Source organism: Hyperoodon ampullatus (genome assembly GCF_949752795.1).
Source record: "Hyperoodon ampullatus genome assembly, chromosome: 5".
Classification (NCBI taxonomy): domain Eukaryota; kingdom Metazoa; phylum Chordata; class Mammalia; order Artiodactyla; family Ziphiidae; genus Hyperoodon; species Hyperoodon ampullatus.
In genome coordinates this window covers 87633390-87653948 of record NC_136918.1, presented here as the reverse complement: position 1 = coordinate 87653948, position 20559 = coordinate 87633390, and the positions used below count along the sequence as shown (strand labels likewise).

Below are 20559 nucleotides of genomic sequence, written 5' to 3'. Positions count from 1 at the left end.
GGAAGTGCGCGTGCGTTTGAGGGAGGGCGCCCCAGACGAGATGCCTCCTGCGCATGTGTGACAAGAAGGCGTTCCTAGATCGTGGAGGGAAAGCTGCTCTTCCCGAGAAGGGGAGGTGTCTCTTTGGCCTTGGTAGGTTTACGCCCCACTTGGGCTGTGGGCATTGGTATTTCCAGCCCATCTCTCACCAATCCTCCAGGCACTGTGCACTATCCTTACTCTGGGTTGCTTTGGGTAGTTACCCGACCTGGAGTTTAATGGCCTTAACATATCAAAAGAGGGCCTTAGAGCCATTGATTTCGTCTTCTACTTCCAACAGTAGTTCAGTATAAATTAACACAGTGTTTCAGATATTTCTATTTCGGTCATTATTGTAACGAAATCTTTCCCATCAAGCTCTTTTTCTTCCTCCTATGGAAAAACCGCTACTGAGGAGAAAAATACAAATCTGAAGTTATCTTCTAGAGCAAAGTTGCTCATAAGAATGAAAGTTAAAGAATTGCTTTCCTGCAGAATCCTGCAGTCCTAAAATGCCCTACCTTTGGCAGCACTTCTAACCTGGCTCTTGGCCTTTCAATCTCTAGAGTTCCCCCTCCTATCAAATTTTGACTCTTTCCTTTCCTTTCCCCATAGTTTCTCTTGTACTCCCCAACTTTTTTGCTTTGGGTATAGGCATAACCAGACATCTAAAAAATTCCTTTTCTGTTCTTCACAAATCAATGGTATTTGCATTATGCTTAATCTGCCAGCAGGGTTGCTCATGAACTTGTTCTTCTCTTTAAGGCAATTAAAAAACAGTGGAATGGAAAGCAATTATTGTGGTCATCCCGTGTTAAGCTCCTCTTCAGCAATGTATACATTCCTGCTGGGGGCCATATTCATTGCTTTAAGCTCCAGTCGAATCCTACTTGTAAAATATTCAGCCAATGAAGGTAAGTTAAGATTTGGAATATGTATGGAGCACTGCCATCTAATCACACTTTATCTTTCTTGTCTTTAGTTTCCCTTGTATATAAAATGGGGATAATACCCTTAAAAGTATTCTGCTTCATGTCAGTGATAAAGCATGTTTACATTTGGTTCTTTAAACTTTCATTCCTTACCAAGAAAAATTTTTGATGCTGAGTGAAATTTGGGTCAGTTAAGTACAGGATCAAAACCTTTGCAGAACAGATCATAACATCTGACTGTTGGTTTAATCAACAGGTGTTTCTGGGCCTATAGCAATATATATTATAACTTATTTTGAAATAGGAGATATATTTGGTCAGTTGGCGTTTGTGAGGTACTATTTTAAGTACATTATCAATGGAGCAGTACAGGTTATTAGCTTTGATAAATACATACTCAGGAAATCTTTTATTATTCTTAATGTAAGAATTTGTATTTAAACAGTTTAATTCCACAAAACTGTGTTGAGAACCTCTCACTAGTTATTGAGTACACGTAAAATCATGACATCATGATCGTTAATGGTCTGCTTGGGGAGTCAGATGTGTACATAAGTCTCTTTTTCAGTTAACATTTCTCTGCCAGGCGCTGGGCTAGATATTACTAGCAGGGTTCAAAGTGCATAAGATACAGACTTTATTCTCAAGAATTCACAGTTTATTAGAAGAGAAATACATGTAAATGCATCATGAAAATACAGTATAATAAGTGCAGTTCTATACCAAAGATACAGAGGTAGTTTTACATAGAAAGTGATATATTCTGTCTGGGAGAGCATGATGTGGACTGTGAAGCAGTCAGGGAACACTTCCCTGATAAGGTGACAGTTGATCCACAAGAAGACAAGGTGGGCAGAGGTATTCAAAACAGAAGCAACAGCCTATAAAAATGAACAGATGTATTAAAAAAGCAGGATGGATTGTGAGAATGTGTAGTTCAGAATTACTGAGCAAAAAGTTTTAAGGACTTGGACGAGGTGGGAAGGAGTGATTAGCCAGAGAGGGCAGTAATGATCAGAGAGCTAAGGACTTTATATGTCATGCTAAGCATCTGGGACTTTATTCTCTAGGCCCTAGAGTCTGGGGGACAAGGAATACTTGGAGGAATATAAACGGCAGGGTAAGATGAGAAAGACTATTATGGTAGCTGGATGGAGAAGGGACTAAAGGGGAAGAGAAGTAGCCAGTTAGGGGGTTATTACAAATTCAAGCCACAGATGATGAAAACTAACCAAGGTTTTTGAAGTAGGAATTGAGAAGAGAGGATAGATTCAAGAAATATTCTAAACATAGAAAAGACAAGACCTGGAGAATGTGTGGAATGTGGAGATTAAAGGAGATGAAGTATTGGATAGTTCAGAGGTTTCTGGTTTGGACGCTGAGTAGATCAATGATGTTCTCAACTGAGATGGAGACTAAGGAAGGAAGAGCAGGTTGGACAGAGCTCAGAGAAATTAACAGTTTTAGCTCTTGTACCTTCCATGAGGCCAGGAGCTGTGTCCGTGTTTACTGCTGTATCCTGCAGTGTTTAGCACTTCACACATGTCAAGGAAATGCCAGTTAAGTGAATAAATAGGAGATAGTTATTCATATGGATATGTTTAGTGAGCATTAAATGTTCCAGAATACAGATTTGGAAACATTTATATTAAGTTGACATTTAAAACCCAAGGAGCGGAGGGCTCATTCAGAGTAACCACACAGAATGAGAAAATAACAAAGAGCCAAGGATAGAACTCCAAGGAATGCCAGCATTTAACAGGAGTGCTGACACTCAGAAGGACATTAAGAAGGAATTAGAGGGCTTCCCTGGTGGCGCAGTGGTTGAGAGTCCGCCTGCCCATGCAGGGGACACGGGTTCGTGCCCCGTTTTGGGAAGATCCCACATGCCGCGGAGCGGCTGGGCCCGTCATCCATGGCCGCTGAACCTGCGCGTCTGGAGCCTGTGCTCCACGACGGGAGAGGCCACAACAGTGAGAGGCCCGCGTATCGCAAAAAAAAAAAAAAAAAAAAGAAGGAATTAGAGAGATGAGTTGCAGTCCAAACTGCTTGGGGGCAAGATCTGAGTGGAAAGTGGGTACAGTGGAGATAATTAATATTGACACTTTTATGGAGATTAGGAGGAGGTATGGTAGCTGGAGAGGGAGGATCTTATATTTTATTTTTTTTGGTTGGGAGTTTTGAACATATTTGTAGGAGAGGAGAGGAAGCCAGTTAATTGAAAGATAAAGGAGTTATACTGAAGCCCGAGGAAATAATTATTGGAGCAAAACCCCTGAAGAGAAGGGAAGGTTTTAATGGGGAGAATGGGTGAATAGTGGGGCCATGGCTCCTCTCTCTGGGAGTGAAGGGAAACCAATAAGGATGAATGTGGCGTAGATAAGGTTGGAGTGTGGGCAGAAGAGTGGAGAGAGGTCACACATGATGCTGTGATACGATTTGGCATCAACCATGAGAGAAATGCAAGGAGAAAAACAAAAACGATGAAAAGCAAGAATGAGTTAAAGAGCAGTGACAAGAGTTTGAAAGTTGTGATATAAAGCCCCCCCCCATTTGTGTGCATGCATGTTTGCTCATGTGTATCATGCTAGAAAGTAAAGCAAAGTATTGTTGGAGGATAATGGAGTGTGATTTCATTTTAGCTTTGAGCTCAGAAAAGGGAGGAAGAGATGTTTTTAACTGAGCTTTGAATAATGGAGAAAGTTTAACAGGCAATTAAGTGCCTGCTAAGTGCAGAACACTTAACTGCCAGGTTTAGGATGTCTTACAAGACATAATCCCTGTCTTGTAAGAAGCTTACTTTTTAAAATTTATTTATCTAATTTGTTTGTTTTTATTTTTGGCTGTGTTGGGTCTTCGTTGCTGTGCACGGGCTCCCTCTAGTTGCAGCGAGCGGGGGCTAATCTTCATTGCGGTGCACGGGTTTCTCATTCTCTTGTTGTGGAGCACGGGCTCTAGGTGCGCGGGCTTCAGTAGTTGTGGCACGCGGGCTCAGTAGTTGTGGCGCACGGGCTCAGTAGTTGTGCACGGGCTTAGTTGCTCCGCGGCATGCGGGATCTTCCCGGACCAGGGCTCGAACCCGTGTCCCCTGCATTGGCAGGCGGATTCTTAACCACTGTACCACCAGGGAAGCCCCAAAGCTTACATTTTAAGGTAAGACATACAACATAAAAAGTAACTATAAGACAATGTTAAAAGTACTGTTATAGAGGTTTATAGGTAGTGTTAGCCAAAAACTGGGTTCACCTCTTGGTAGGTGTTGAGCCAAAAGACACAACCAAGCCAAAGATCGGGAGAAGGAAGGATTTATTATTACTTGTAGCAAGTAAGGAGAACACCGGGGAGCTTTCCCAAAGCAGTGTCTTCCCAAACAGCAAAATTGGGCAAGTTTTAAGCTAAAGGGTACATGCAATTTATGAAGGGGCTTGGGTGGTTGACAGAATCCAGCTTTAGTTGATTGAAGTCAGGAGGGTCAGAAAAGGTCAACATCATCATCCAGTTCTAGTTGATCTGGTGGTTGAGCACTGCAGGCTCATCTTTACCATTGAAACTGAAGTGGGAGTTTTACAACTGATACATTATCTTTGCTATTGTCACTTCTCTTGCTGGATAACTGTTTGTTCCTGCACTCTTTTGTTCCCTTAAGATCCTTAATTACTGAGACCTATTCAAGGGCAAGCATTATGGCCAGGTTTAAGTCACAAGATGGCTTAGGCCAAAAATGGCTTCTCTTATGTCCAGAAAGCCACGCCTGGTTCTCTTTCTCCGGGGACCCCCTACCCTATCTGTTTACACTAGTGCTACAGGATCGGAGATGAGTAAAGGATTGATTATGCATAGGTTGTGAAGGTTAGGGAAAACCACAGAAAAGAGGAAGAAAGAGTGTTCTGGGGAGGAAGAATGTCGAGTTGGCTTTTTTCCTTTGTACTTGGCCAGTTTTGGTTTTTCATATGACAACCAAGGGAAACAAGCAAATATTTCTGAGAAAATGCATTCCTCGAAATAGTAACTAATAAAATTTATGTTTGTCCTTGGTAAAATCTTAGAGCAAGTTGTTTGTAAGCATTTAGAAAAAGGAGAGAAATAACAGCTAAGTCAAGATATACTAACCAAACCTCATTTCCTAATTAGATTGGCTTGTAGATTGGGATATAGCTTCCTGATTGGTCAGTGGGTTTGGATGTGTCAGTGTGTTTGTCCACCGAAGAGCCCTGGGCCAGTTGCCTCTTGCCGCAAGCCGCTTCCTTCTGTTACCACAACATACTGTTTGTCCCAGAGTGCCTAACAAATATTGTTTTCCATGTGTACCATGATATGAAACAGATAGGAAAACTCTGAGTTAAGGGAATATCACAGACAGAGTGTACCTTGATTTAAGCAAGGCAGACAAGTCACACAAGAGGAATCATGAGCTGGGTAATAATTCAGCCACCTAGATTGATAGCTGTTTGATTAGTCAGGCCCCGATTGTTAGTTAATGGTCAACTTAGAAGGTTGTCTCTAATGCCACAAAGCTTTCTTCACCTGTAGCCCTAGCCTCCTCAACACATTTTTCAGGAACTTGAAGGAAAACATGAGAGGCATATCTCTCAATTTCGAGGATAATAAAACACTCAATGAGGTTAAGGATAGCTAACACATTAGGTGAATTGATTCAAAAATACAAAAGAGCCAAAACCAACTGGATGAAGTTTAATATAACCAGTCTTAAAGTCCAACTTTTAAGTTTAGAAACAGCTCTAAATTATTTACTGTATGTAAGCATTATATAGAGCACAATTTATAATTAAAAAACATTTCTGTTACATTTCAGAGAACAAATATGATTATCTTCCAACCACTGTGAATGTGTGCTCAGAACTGGTGAAGCTGGTTTTCTGTGTGCTTGTGTCACTCTGGGTTCTAAAGAAAGGTGAGTCTTGAAATGGTACTATATACTGGTTAAAAATCACAGAATCAAAAAATTTTAGGTATGTTTGATAAACTAGAACAGCCTTACCTTATAAGCCAGAATGACTTCTCCATACCTCAGTACATGAAAGTTTCCTCCATCATTTTCCCTTTTTGTTTGCAGATCTTTCAGTAGCAAGCAGTGATACACATCGTGAGTAGTTAATTCAGCTTCACTGGAGAATTTCCTTTCTATCCTGAACATTGGAGTCAGAAGTATATTAGAAATAAAACAAAAACTTTACATTTTGATAGGGAGACACATTTGGTGAACAGTTCCATTGAATTAGGATGGATCTTAACAGACCTGGTCCAAATTCTTGGGTCAGCTGTCTACCACTGCTGTTGTCTTTTTCTCATGCGGGTGTTGTTTGAGGTCAGCAGTCCTTTTATCAACCAGGCCAGTACAGAAGCCCTTGAGTGGGAAATATTAATTCAAGAGTCAGTTTCTTTCAATTTCACTGCGCATGAACTACTTAATACCTGATAAGGGCTCTTTTCATTTAGGTGGGAGAGAGTCTTATAAGTGATGTCCTTTCCAGTATGTATAATCTCCTGGTTGTGGATCATGGGGCATCTGATCTTCATCCAAAGATAGATTACTGTGATCAGTTTCAGAAACAAGCTTAGAATATTCCTTTAGTAACTTAATTAAAATACTTTATAATATAGCAAAAAAAAAAAAAAAAAAAAAAAAAAAAAATTTTAGAACTGAAAGGAACATTTCATATCAGTTAGCCTAGCCCATTAATTTTATATATGAGGCTACTAAGATACAAATAGAAATCTGATTTCTCATGTTTTGCAAGTGAGGAACAGACTCAGAGCATAAGTTGTAAGTGTTAATGTGGTGCTGGGTAGGAGGGGGCAGAGCCTGGAGTCCAACCCACATGTCCTAGCATCCCGTCCACTGTGCTGCCTCTTGACTTGTTCCTGTGGTGGGTCACACAGCGAGTTAGTTTTTATTCAAATTCAGGATTATCTAAATCACTGCTGTCTGACGTGATACGTAGCATACTGCAAAACAGTCCTCATTGCCTTTAGGGGGACAGCATAGCGCTTTGGAGTCAGAGAGACTGTATTCTAGGGCAGATTATTTTACTTTTCTGAGCTCCAGTTTCATCAGCTATCAAATAAGTATCAAATAAGGGTGCACATAGTATCAAATAAGGGTACTAATCCTTGCTCAGATCAAAAGTATGTACCCTTTTGTGGCTATTAATTCTCCAGTTATGGAACCTTAGCTCTCCCTTCTACTTTGATCCACCTTCCCACATGAGGTAGACATAGAATTTACACCATTAAAGGGCTTGCCCAAGAAGATGTCTTTTCATTCTTAGAGGTTTCAGTCTTTGCAGAGTTTCTAGTTAGTGGAATACATTTCTTAATCTCATGAAATTTATGAAGTATTTACAGGGGTTAGACTTAAATTGTTTTCTATCTTTTCATTTTATTTTACATTCTCCGTTACAGTACCTTCTTAATTTTTTGTAAACCTAGAGATAGGAGAATAACTCATACTAGGATGAGCAAAGGTTAATTTTCTCTACTCCCCTATGTATAAACTTTCACTTAATATCTCCCTTTCCTGATTCCCTCACCCACCACAGCACCACTGTCCCGGCCCCGGGAAAAAAAATCCCAGCATGAACGCTACATTTTTTGTTCCACTTATTTTAACTTGTTGATCTCTCTTGGCTTTATGCTCAGAGTAGTAAGAGAAAACATAAGTGTGTCCTGAGATGCCTTCCTCAGTAATACGTCTGTCTCAAGTTAGCAGGAACTAAGAAAATCAGTATTCCTAAAGTGTTGCTGTTGTCAGAGATGAGCACGGTGGTGGGGTGAAGAAAGACCATAATGGAATCCTGTGTAGTTCTTGATTTCTCAAGGCTAATAGTCACTTACGAAAGCACGTTCATTAAGTCTCTTTTAAAGAATTATATCAGAAATTAAATACAATTTACTTTCTCTAAAAATATGTGCATTCTAATCAAGCTCATATATTTATTGCTGTATTTCTTTCTTTAGAAGATCATCAAAATAGAAACTTGAGATGTGGTTCCTGGAAGAAATTCTCTAATTTCATGAAGTGGTCCATTCCTGCCTTTCTTTATTTCCTGGATAATTTGATTGTCTTCTATGTCCTTTCCTATCTTCAGCCTGTAAGTAAATAATGACAAAGAAGACAGCATTGAAAAGACAGAGAAATGAATCCTGGAACTAACCTTTCTCTTTTTTTTTTTTAATGGTTTTCCTTGGCACTGTTAGTTTCTCATTGCCTCACTGGCCTTCCTGAGGTTTGAGCAGAATCATCTGAGCACTGACTTACCAATCCACTTGCAAGACTCTTCCGCTGTGAAAGATAACCATTAAACTGTGCTGACTGATCTGTGGGAGCTGCTTCCTGACCACTGAATCTAGAGCCATCTCTCTCTGTGTAACCTTAACCAGTCTGCCTGTTTTCTGAGCCATCCTGTGGTCACCCACCTCTAATATTAATCTCAACATTCCAGGACCTCCAAGCAGACTCCCATGATTAACTCAGAAAATTATACACTCAGTGTACCGCTCTTTCTTACACTTGTTTTAATGTGGTGTATACGTATTCTTTTGGTATGATTTTCGTTTTCTGTTAGTCCTGTCATTTAACCAAGTTCTTTAAGGGTAGAGATTATATCCTCCCAATCTAACTGCTATCCATAACTGATAATACTAGGTATACTTCTCATCTCTCCTGGCATCCCCTATGCCAATTTAGAGAGCTCTTAGTAATCAGAATTAAAGTTTGGTCTCTTCTGCTTTTACCTGTTACTCAGTTTGGATCACGTGTATATTTTCCCCTCTATATTTTCATTTTATAAAATGAAGGTTTCTATTGCCACATTTAAGAAAATGTGTTTTAATTTTCTTTAAAGAGCAAGTTCAGGCATTTTGATCATACATAGAATTTCTGTTGACACTAGTCCTCTATTTGAAGCCTCTTAAGTATATCCAAATCAGTGTGAAAGTGGGATGAAAAGGAGGGATCAAGAGGGCACTGAGGTAGAAAACAGGAGTTTGATTCTTTTGCACAATTTAAAAGATTAGAACCAGGCAAGGGCAAACTGCTCTGTAAAATAGAATAGTGTTACCATACTGGCCCAAAGGTAAGGACCTGGGCCAGGGGATCACCTGAAGTTGCTTTCAGCTCTGTGATCCATTTTATTAGTAAAAGTTCATTCCATTTAAAACGTGTCCTCTCCTAAATTCTTTCACTTTGTTTTTCAGATCCGAGAATTCCTCCCAATGACATAATTATTCACATCCAATAAGTGTATATTTGTTGTGTTTTATTTGTATCCAACAGACTAGCTCTAAATTTATATCCCTTTGCTAAATCCCTAGTACCAAAGCAGGAGTGCAACTTCCTGTTCTTACAGCTTATTGCTTTGCTCTTCCTTCCTGATTGTGTACAGCCACAGATACTACAAAATAAATTACTTGGCTTATATATTCTGTGTAGTGCTATGCCCAAGCCTAGTTGGAAAGAATTAAATAGAGATGCATGGAAGTTTGGGGGCAAAGAGCTGTGATATTTTATTTATTCTATACTATTGCCTGGACAGAGTGGACACAGTTCCCCAGGCCAGCAGGCTGTTTGGTTAGGTACATTTGCAGTGCTGTAACTGTGATTCATCAGAGCCGCCACTTCCCCACTCTTAACCAGCCATGTACTTTTCTTATCTCCTCTTACTTGTCTTCTAACCAGGGGTTCACAAACATTCGTCTGCAAAGAAAACCTTAAAACAATGGTTCCCATAAAAATTCAGTAGAAAAAGAGCAATATTGTATTCTTGGAATTTTTGCCAGTTGTTATTGGATTTTACTCTTGTTTCTTTAATTCAGCTGCATATTAGTCATGTTTGCTGGTTGTATAAGATTGTGGATACTCTTTAGGGTTGGTCAATCTAAAGTGACAGCAAGGAGGAAGGCAGTAGGATTTGCTTTTAGAAATTATTAATATTGTCAGATCCAATTATGGCGGCAGTGATAAATTTCATATTTTCTGGGCCAAAATGTATATATGTTCAGATTAATATTCTCATATGTGGAATTTGACTAAATTCACAAAAATAAACCTTAATAAAATCTGGCTAACACCTTTCTAAGTGTTTAGAACAATGTGAATAATTCCAAAGGACTGTCAAATATAAGTTTGGTAATGAATCACTGGTATTGAATCACTACAGTTCAACCAGGTAAATTGATTTAATTCCTAGAGCATTAAAAACGCTTAAAAACCTATACCTCCATCTTCTTAATGTATAAATGGGCCTAACAGTACTTGCTTTCTCTCTACCCACAGAATCAGTGTTAAAAGTCTCTGAGAGCTTGAAAAAGTGTGCTTTATAATCATTGTAACCATTATTTCTGGACCTAAACCTATAGAGTTTATAAGTATTCCCAGATCTGCACATAAAGATTATTACACAGGCATTTGCTGAATTTCAGCACATTTTCAAAGCCTGTACAATAATTTGATCATATCTACGTAAGTTTAACAAGCAATAAAAATAGAATTTAATCCTCTAGTGAAGTAGCTGCCCTAATAACCCCTCTGGGTTTTGACCAAAAAGCTTTTTTTGTCAGGTTAACTTGCACCAAGCTGGGAGATTTCTGAGGTCAGTGCTTTGCTTGGATTGTAACTCTATCTTCTCTTTCTTTCTAGGCCATGGCTGTTATCTTCTCAAATTTTAGCATTATAACAACAGCTCTTCTATTCAGGATAGTGCTGAAGTAAGTAACTTGTTGTGAAAGCATATATCATACTTTAAAATGGCACCGCCTTGTTTCAGGTGATATACCCTCTGAATCCCAAGGCCGGGATTTTATTCCTAATTTGCTTTGTGTGTTGGGCAAGTTGTTTAACCCATCTGGAAAGCAGCTGCAGTGTTAGCCTGTCTAAATCCTCTGCGATTCAATGTTTGAAATGTATTTTCTTAGCATCTCAAAAGAAAAGAGATGATTGGGTTTTAATTATTTTAATTTTTAGTGCCAGATTTTCAACAAAGAATTCATTAGCTTTTTTTTTGAAGATTCTCTGTACACTAATAGGGAACCAAGAAGTTCCTAAGATTAATATGTTTGTTATATGGAATTTGGAGGTGATAAAAAGTGGCAAATTCCTTATTAAACTCCTTGAGATGACTACGTGATTTAAGCTGTAACTGGCAGAGGATTTGCATGAGGAATCTAGTTAGAATTACAATTAATAAGAGTTAACTTATTAAACTTTCCAAGTGCTATCACTAATTCATCTCCAGGAGAACGTTTGAATAAAATAAACATTTTTAGTTTAGATAGGCTCTGCTGCAAAGCAAAGGCCAGAAAGTCCTAAGGTGATACAGCATCTGGGTACTTAACTCCAGTTTAATTTGTTATTTAATGATGATGATGATGATGATGATGATGATGAAAATAAAATTAACTCTTTGTTATATTTGTTGTGATTGTTTTTATTTTAATTTTACATTCACATTCTCTTTTTGTTTCTCAATGTGCTATGTCATAGTGTGTTTTCATAATTGATGTGTACAGAAGGATGAAGGGCTTGGTCCATAGGCACTAATTATTTGTTGAATCCCGTGATGCATTCAGTACATAAATTTTATGAAATTCTTGTAAGGTTTTCTTTTACCCTGAGGAAACATTCAATTTAATAGTTGATGTAAGAGATGGGGAAAAAATGAACATAGCATTTCATCCAATTTAAATGTTAGAGTCACTGAAATTTGCTTTTGCTATCACTTTCTTCATTTTAGTTATGAATTGTGAGAATAATTCAATTCAACTAGCAAGTTAAAGAATGCTAATCCAAAAAAAGTTTTAAAGTCTTTAAAATCAGCATGAAAGTCACTTTGTAGGATAAAAGTTGGCTTCTGAGAAAACATATGTAAGCAATAATATTTTTATATTGATTCCTGTGATAAAATTAGGGATGCATTTCCATAAAGGAATAATTGTTGGCTCTGACACACAATAAAATACTCACTATTAATAGGGGAGCGATGGTCTCAAAAACATGTATTTTTTTTGTTTTGTTTGGGGCTTTTTTTTTTACTTCAAGTAAAAAAAATTTTTTTCCTGTGAAGTGACAGTTTATGAGTACACATGGTATTATACTTAAGTTATTATATAATATATAAGTATTATGTCAAAATTAAATTAATAACTGAATTTACCAAAGAGAAGTTTAAAGGTATGTATTTCCTGATTTGAAATTGACTAGTAGCTCTAGCTATGCCAAGAGTTGGTGGTTTGTTTTTTTTAATGACCCCAGAGCATGAGCAGGGCTGTGGGCCAAGGTGAGGGGCACTTGGAAAAGCCCTGCTCAGGGTGGCCCGACTGCCATGTGGGCAGCTGCACGGGGAGGCTCTCCACCAGTGACTAGAAAACACTAAGGTCTCCTCAGGGCCTTCCTACCCTATTTCGACTTAGCCCCACAATGACCCCATGAGATAGGTGCAGTTAGGCTGAGTCTGTGCCTGGAACCCGGAGCCACTAAGCATTTTGCAGCCCTTGGGCAGCTCCCTTTGGCTGTAGAAGAGGGAGTCTAGGTGGATAGGCTGGGGGCAGAGGGACAAACAACGTTATGAACTACAGTTCAAACTTTTTTTTTTTTTTTACATATTTTACCTCTTAATATTCAAAGCAGTAATATTGATTCTTAGGCATGTGTTTGCTTTGTTGTTAATACCACTCTGTTTTGAATCCTTAGAAGTTCTTTAGATTAAAGAAACAATAAAATCACTCCATTTTTATTATTTCCACAAACGCTTAGTTCCCAGAATGGGTCTTAGTTTGACTAATTCACAAATCAGCACTTGAAGCTACTCTAAATAGTGGAGCTAAAATGTGATAATAAATCTAATAGTGTATGCTATGGGAATGCCTTTTAAGTATTACCTATTACTGTATTTTAAAATCAACTCTGTTCTATTTTGATCTTTTTGTTGGTGGTAGTGTATGTTGTTTGTTAGTTTTTCCCTATTTAATCTACTCTTTGTGAGTCATTTGATGGTCTTCTGCCCGTGGCAATAAAATTTTGACCTAAGAATAGCTTGAGTTCTATCACAAGTTCTTAATTTGTTTGCCATATATAACTCATTTAGAATATCAAAGCTCTTGTCTTATATTTGACTCTTGCAGAGCCATCAAATACCTTTCCCATACAGGTAAAGGATATAAGGCTATACAGGTAGAAAAAAATAAGTCCAGTGACTAATGTAAGACTTACTTGTAAGAATTTGAAAGTGAGAAAAAGTGAAAAGTATCACCATTCAAATGTCTTATTCTAAACCCCATGTGAATGCATAGATTTCCTCCTTGAAGTATAGTTACTGGTTCAAAGTGGAAATATGGCAGGCATGCCTCAAAGCCCTATTGGTTTGCTCTTAAGGCCTGGCAAAGTTGTATAATCTTGTTTGCTGGGCTTTAGGGAATAATAATGTCAGCCTGAACATCGAGATTTGGGAGATTAGAGAGCGAAACCAAGACCAGCACTTATTTTTACCTAAAGAATGTATATAAGTTTCTCTGATTTCTTTAAAGGGAAGGGAAAAATTATTAAAAAACACATTTTGAAACATATGTTGGATGTCTTAGAAGTTACGGTGAACTTTACTTTCTGAACCAGCAGAAAAAATAAAAGTGCCACTCAGTAATAACAAGCATTTCTCCAAAACCATTCATTCACTTGATAAATATTTATAATTTCCCATGATAAATCTGCCCCTGGTCACTCTCTGTGCTATTTAGAAAGGTATGATGCATGGTTTCTTGAAAAAAGTTATGTCTTTCCACTTAAATATTTTCTTGCTCTGCCTTGGTTTACCACCAAATATGGTAGAAATGCTCTTATCTGACACAATTTGGACCTAATTATTGAGTTACTAGGAAAACTCAAAGTAGGGATGTCATTTAAAATATATATATACTTTAGACCATTTAACTTAAGGTATGTAAGTGTCAATTCATCATTCTTTTGATGAAGAGCCTAAGACTTTTCCTTTGCATACGTGTGGGGTTTGCTGATTGGAGTTCTTTGGCGTCTTTCTTGCTTGAACCTACATTCATTACACATCATCTGTGGTTTCTGGTTTCAATTTCATTATAGTGGAGCAAGCCTTAAATATATTTTTAAAGTAGATTCTTCTGGATTTTTACTATTCATTCCCTAAGCTTAAACTAACTTACCTGTACCTAATTCAAAGGCAGTTTTTTCGTCTTGAGATTTGCCTTTAGTCCTCCCAAACCATTCAACTTAGTTTTCATGAAAACAGCAGTCCTTTTCATTCACTCATAATTTATGATTTCTGTAATCATTAAAATATATAATTACAATAATGAGGTCACCTGGCAAAAACACGTTTTGGAACAGAGACTCTTTGTGAGCAAACAGTTCACTTGCGAGCAGAGGCCTTCAGGTTCAGCAGCCTTCCAGCCAGAGGCATTCAGCTCTGCGCATCAATCTGAATGTTTTACTGAGGCAGTGGAGAGGTTGGTTAAGTGAGTTTCTACCGTTGCATCACCTAAACCGTAAGGAGCAAACTCTTTCATGCCTAATCAGTCATCATTTATAAGAGTGCAGATCCTCAGCTGACTTTATAGGATGATTTACTGTTTTATTTTCTTTGCTGAAAATCTATTTTCACCCTAATCCTTAATAATTTTTACCTGCCTAGAACATTATCTTGAATGAGTAATTATTTGCAGTAGGTACCGGTTAGCTTATTTAAGGCTTTATTTCCTTGGATTCTTTTTTCTCCATGTCAATATTAGTGGAAGATCTATAGCCGTCAGAATTGAAAACTTCTAAAGGACCTGTAGAGTATATCATTGCTTCATTTGTCTTGACGTACAGTACTTGGTTATATAATGATTTTTATAAATTGAGCACCCATTTTTCATCTCTGTCTTTTCGGTTTCCGTTCCATTTGCTTTCTACTACTAAATGTGTACCACCTGCACCTTCAGAAATGTATGTGACTAGCTGACAGTTTCTGACCTCATGGACTATAAGGCTATGTTGGTCTCATCACTGCATGCTAGATCTGGTTATATAAAAGTGTATACATGAGAAGACATATAGGAAGCACAGGTGTGCTGCTGTCTGTGTGTGCTATCTGTGCAGTTAGCAGTTTCACAGCATGAAGCTCTATGGAAGCATTGGTGAAATCAGACACATATTCCTGTACAGGCATCCTGGGAACTCAGAATTATACTTAAGAGGTGCATTGGTCCAGAAGGAGAACTTACAAAACCATGGCTCAGACTCCTTCCTTGCTCTTTCATAAACACATGGCCTTAGAGAAGTCAGTTAACCTCTGAGAACCATTTCCTCCCCTAGAACAGAAACTGCCTGACCCATAGTAGGCGCTCAACAAAGGCGCCAAAATTCTTGCAACTTCAGTTCTCACCTGTTGCTTTACACGTCTGCCTTTGCTCATGTTACTCTCTGTTCTTGGTGTGCCTCTTCTCCACCTGACTAATCGATCTTCAAACTTGAAGGTGTTCCCCCGAGAAGCCTCCCTGGATGCCCCCACCTGAGTCCCATACCCCTCTTTCCTTAGTCAATGTACCTTCTTGTAGCCTTTGTATAGACTCTTGCCTCTTCCTGGGTATATTGCCAACTCCCTTTTCACATGAGAAACTTCAATTTATTTTTCATCTTTCAGCCTAAGTGTCATTTCCTCTTCGAAGCAATACCTGACTCTATTTCCAGACTCAGGTGTTGTTCCTCAGTGTACCCCAATTGTTCTGTGTATCATATGTCACACATTATATTGTCATCATTTAGTTCCATGGCTCACTCACTGTTAAAGTGTAAATTCTTTGAGGATGGAGACCAAGTCTTTTTTCTCTTCCCAGCATGCCTGGCACATAGTTGCTGCTTATTAAATGTCTGTTGAACTGAATGAATTTTCAAAATGGAATAATAATAATAATCATCATCACATCCTCCATATCTGAAAACTGTGTTGTTAGGCAAAATAAAGAAATAAATAAAGCATTGTTAGGACTTCATCAACTGAGACACTAAAAATATTTTTTTCCTTGCCTTATCAAACAGTTTGCTGTATAATATTTTATGATCAGGCCATGAATCTGGGAACTAGCTTCCTCCTTAAATCATTTCTGGGTCATGAATACCTTTGAAAATTTGACAGATCTTTGAAGGATCACCTGGTGGGGGTGGGGAAGACCAGGAATTCACCTATGTAGAAGATTTGGCGCACACTGCAAGAATTCACAAATATCAGAAGCTCGTCACATTTTTTCTGGTTCATGGAAACTAGATTGAGAATCCCTGCTATAACTTACTTTATCACGAGATTAAAAAGTGATCGTACCAAACAACTAAGATCAGCTTCCAAGGTAGAAAGGAGGCTTAGTTAAACCTATAGGTTAAAAGGAAACTTAAAATGAGGAGAAATGACTGAATGGCCTTAAGGGACAGCTACTATAAAAGCAGATAAAAAATAAGTTCAAGGGGCTTCCCTGGTGGCGCTGTGGTTGAGAGTCCGCTTGCCGATGCAGGGGACATGGGTTCATGCCCCGGTCCAGGAAGATCCCACCTGCTGCGGAGCGGCTGGGCCCATGAGCCATGGCTGCTGAGTCTGCGTGTCTGGAGCCTGTGCTCCGCAACGAGAGAGGCCACAACGAGAGAAACCACAACAGTGAGAGGCCTGCATACTGCAAAAAAATTAAAAAGTTCAAGAAGCAGACACACCCTAACGGGTTTCCTTTGAACTTGAATTGTGGGGAATGCTGGCAAAAACAGTATGGTTCATGCAACCAAGTACTCAAGTGATTGAGTTTTCAGTAGACACAGTTGATAGAGGAGGAGGAAAAAAGACTAGTATTAAAATCTCTTTTTTCATCTTTGAACAGGAGGCATCTAAACTGGATACAGTGGGCTTCCCTCCTGATTTTATTTTTGTCTATTGTGGCCCTCACTTCTGGGACTGAGACCTCACAGCATAACCTGGCAGGACATGGATTTCATCACGATGCCTTCTTCAGCCCATCCAATTCCTGTCTTCTTTTCAGAAGTGAATGCTCCAGAAAAGACAATTGCACAACAAAGGAGTGGACTTTTTCTGAAGCTCAGTGGAACACCACGGCCAGGGTTTTCAGTCATATCCGTCTTGGCTTGGGCCATGTTCTTATTATAGTCCAGTGTTTTATTTCTTCGATGGCCAATATCTATAATGAAAAGATACTGAAGGAAGGGAACCAGCTCACTGAAAGCATCTTTGTACAGAACAGCAAACTCTATTTCTTTGGCATTCTTTTTAATGGGCTGACCCTGGGCCTTCAGAGCAGTAACCGTGATCAGGTTAAGAACTGTGGGTTTTTTTATGGCCACAATGCATTTTCAGTAGCTCTTATTTTTGTAACTGCATTCCAGGGCCTCTCGGTGGCCTTTATTCTGAAGTTCCTGGATAACATGTTCCATGTCTTGATGGCCCAGGTCACCACTGTCATCATCACAGCAGTGTCTGTCTTGGTTTTTAACTTCAGGCCCTCCCTGGAGTTTTTCATAGAAGCCCCATCAGTTCTTCTCTCCATATTTATTTATAATGCCAGCAAGCCTCAAGGTCTGGAATACACATCTAGGCAAGAAAGGATCCGAGATCTAAGTGGCAGTCTTTGGGAGCGCTCCAGTGGGGTAAGTTTGTGAGGATGCTGCATTTTTGCCTGTTCTTCCCAAATTCAAAGTGTAGTTATGCAAGAAGAGAAATAGATCAGTGCTGATTTGTCACAGGGCATATTGGATCTCTGTGACTTATCGTTCAACAAACATTTGTTGGACTCCTTATGTATAAGGGCTCATGATAATGCTGTCAGGGGTTGAGAAAAAGTATAAATCACAGTCTCAAGGACTTTATGCATTAGTTGTATCATAGAATATTACAGTCACAGAACCAGAAGATGCATCACAGGTTATCTTGTCTAGTCTCCTAGTTTTACAAGTGAAGAAACAGTCTCAGAGAGGCTAACTGGGTTACAGATAGTAAGTGAAAGAAAGAACTGGTACCAAACCCATGAGGTCTGACTCCTAATCCATTCATTACTCTTTCTACTCCACTGTAGTTGGGGAAACAAGCCTCATTCGTAAGAAAAGTTGATCTTTGACGTTAGTAAGTCTTGTTAAATATAAGTCAAAAGCCTGGCTTCTTTCTTTTCCCTGTAGTTTTTCATAAACCAGAGTGTGCCAGAAGGGCAACCTTGTTTATCTCGCTAAGACGGTGGTTCCCAAGGTTCCCAAAAGGATCACTGCAAATGCATAGTGATCTCTTGGAGGCTCAAGTTAGGAGATATATATTTAAATAAAATATGAAATGGAGTCCTCTATCTAGGTTTAAATTTACAGTTTTCATGAACACACAAAATATGAGATAGTTCACACAATGAACATTCTACTCTTCGGGAAAGTAAACCTATTTCTTATTAGATAGAGTTCATGGCAGAGCTTCCCTCAGTAATGCCTCTGAAGTGTTGATATTTACAACAGATTCTTAAGATGAAAAAATTAGAAGCCTGCTCTGATCTCAGTTAGAATATAGATTTAGAAATCCTGTATTCTTTTCCAACAGTCTAATAACACTGCTTGCCCTACTTTTTTAGGTAGAAGAAAATCAATGTAACAAGGTAACAAGGTAACAAGGCCTAGTTTATACCTATTTCTGCAGCCTTTAGTCATTTCCCTCCAAGACCAGCAGAGGCCGCTCCTTACTTTGCTCTTGTTAACTTTGAAATTCAACGTTACTGAAGTGCATTCTAATTTTTTATCTCATTATATGCCTGAGGTTAACTTTCCAAGAACTTATTTATTTAATTTCATTTAACAAGATTATAGTTTAATTAAATAAAGTCCATGATTTGTTAGTAAGGTTTCTCCTTAGTAATCATCAAAAATGGAACATTTCTAATTTTGTCCTAATTAATTACTGATTTCTTGTTTCCTTTTAGGATGGAGAGGAACTGGAGAGACTTACGAAACCCAAGAGTGATATTGAATCAGATGAAGATACTTTCTAACTGGTACCCAAATAGTTGGCAGCTCTCACAAACCTTATCTTCACATTTTCAGCATGTGTGATATTTATCTTTCCACTTTGATAAACCAAGAACATTTCTAAAGCATAAAACTCTTTGCATATATCTAACCGCTCCCTAAATAATTCCAACCAAAGCTTAGAGTACCCAAAGGCTAAAAAGTTCTAAGGAACTGACATAAGAATAATAGTATGGAGACTGCATTAATGGCCTGGTACTTAGTAGGTCAAGATATATTTGCAGATTATTTTCCTTGTTCCTCCATTCCAGAAAACTTGTAATAATCATGTTAGCTGTACCCTATAAATATACAAATAGAGATCAGTTTGCCAGATATTCAGAATTGTGTAGTTCTACTCTGCATGCCATAGTCTTCCCTTTTTTATCATTATAAATATCACCTAGGTTGACCCTTGAATTCTGAGGCCATGGAGATAGTCATTTTGTAATTAAAAGAGATAGCCATTTTGTAATTAAAATCAATGAGACTCTAAAAATTTGGTTGAAGGACCTTAATAACCAGCCACAACATTGATTTGAGAGTAGTGTAGTCTGTGCTAAATGTTTTGCCAAAGAAGCAAATTTTTCAACAAAAATCTGAGAATTTTAATTTTTAGGAATTTGTAGGAAATCTTATTTTTAGTGGTTGTCTTTTGATGTTTTTCTACACAAATAAGCTTCCATTTAGGTGAAAGTTGGTTTCCAGTCCCCACCGTTATCACTTGTATTTTACATCACTTAAACCAGCCATGGTGGGTTTTTTCTCCTCAGTTTGACCACATGACTATTGGATTATTCTATTTTGGAGAACTAATAAGCCACTTTTATTAGTTATTAAATAGAACGTATGACTATTTTATATCTTTATATCATACTCTGTTCCTAAAGGATGAGACACTGGCTTCAGAATCATGCCAGGTTGTCAGTAAGACTATTGCCGAAGAGTTCTTTTAAAAGAGTCACTTTGCAAACAAATGACTTTTACTGAAATGTGAATAGTATTACTCTAAAAAGAGGAAGGCCAGTAATAAATAAAGCACTTTATAGTAACCATATTTCACTCTTAAACTGCATGGTATTTTTTGAGGTATTTTTGCATGCATCCAGTTGAGTCTATGAGGTAGAGAAGTCAGGTGATAGATAATTTAAAAATGAGAAAACAGAAATGACTTGCCCAAGGCCATATAGCTGGATGGTGATAGGACAAGTGTTGGCTTCAGCTAATAGACCTGTGTGTTTATAGAGCACTACATTGTAAATGTGAGCTTTAAGTTGTCATTTTCATGCAGTCTGTACATCTCTTCTTTCCCCTAATTTTCATACAGATAAATGTAAGATAATACTATTACATAATCCATCTGTGATATCCAGAGCAATATGAATGGCAAGAGTTGGTGGAAATTTATAAATAAAAGAACTATTAAACACTTACCTTGTGTTGTTATATGAAGTGGAATGCAGAGTATTTTTAATTTCAAAACGTAATTTCAAAAGAACTTTTAAAACTGTCTCTTTTTCAGTAGATCTTGACTTCTGAGAACAGCAAAACTTTACC

General features: G+C 38.2%; 1 protein-coding gene across 2 annotated transcripts; it reads left to right on the top strand.

The window, feature by feature from the left end:
- Nucleotides 1-760: 760 nt before the first annotated feature.
- Nucleotides 761-18986, top strand: SLC35A5 (solute carrier family 35 member A5; the record flags this gene model as incomplete). Of its 2 annotated transcripts, none has more annotated exons than XM_079704411.1 (6): nucleotides 761-932; nucleotides 5764-5862; nucleotides 7929-8062; nucleotides 10609-10676; nucleotides 16833-17613; nucleotides 18918-18986. In XM_079704411.1, 6 exons carry the CDS (start codon nucleotides 761-763, stop codon nucleotides 18984-18986), a joined length of 1323 nt encoding a protein of 440 aa, XP_079560537.1. The 2 variants fall into 2 exon arrangements, with proteins under 2 accessions (XP_079560537.1, XP_079560538.1); XM_079704412.1 differs by having other exon boundaries at nucleotides 803-932; nucleotides 7932-8062.
- Nucleotides 18987-20559: the final 1573 nt, after the last annotated feature.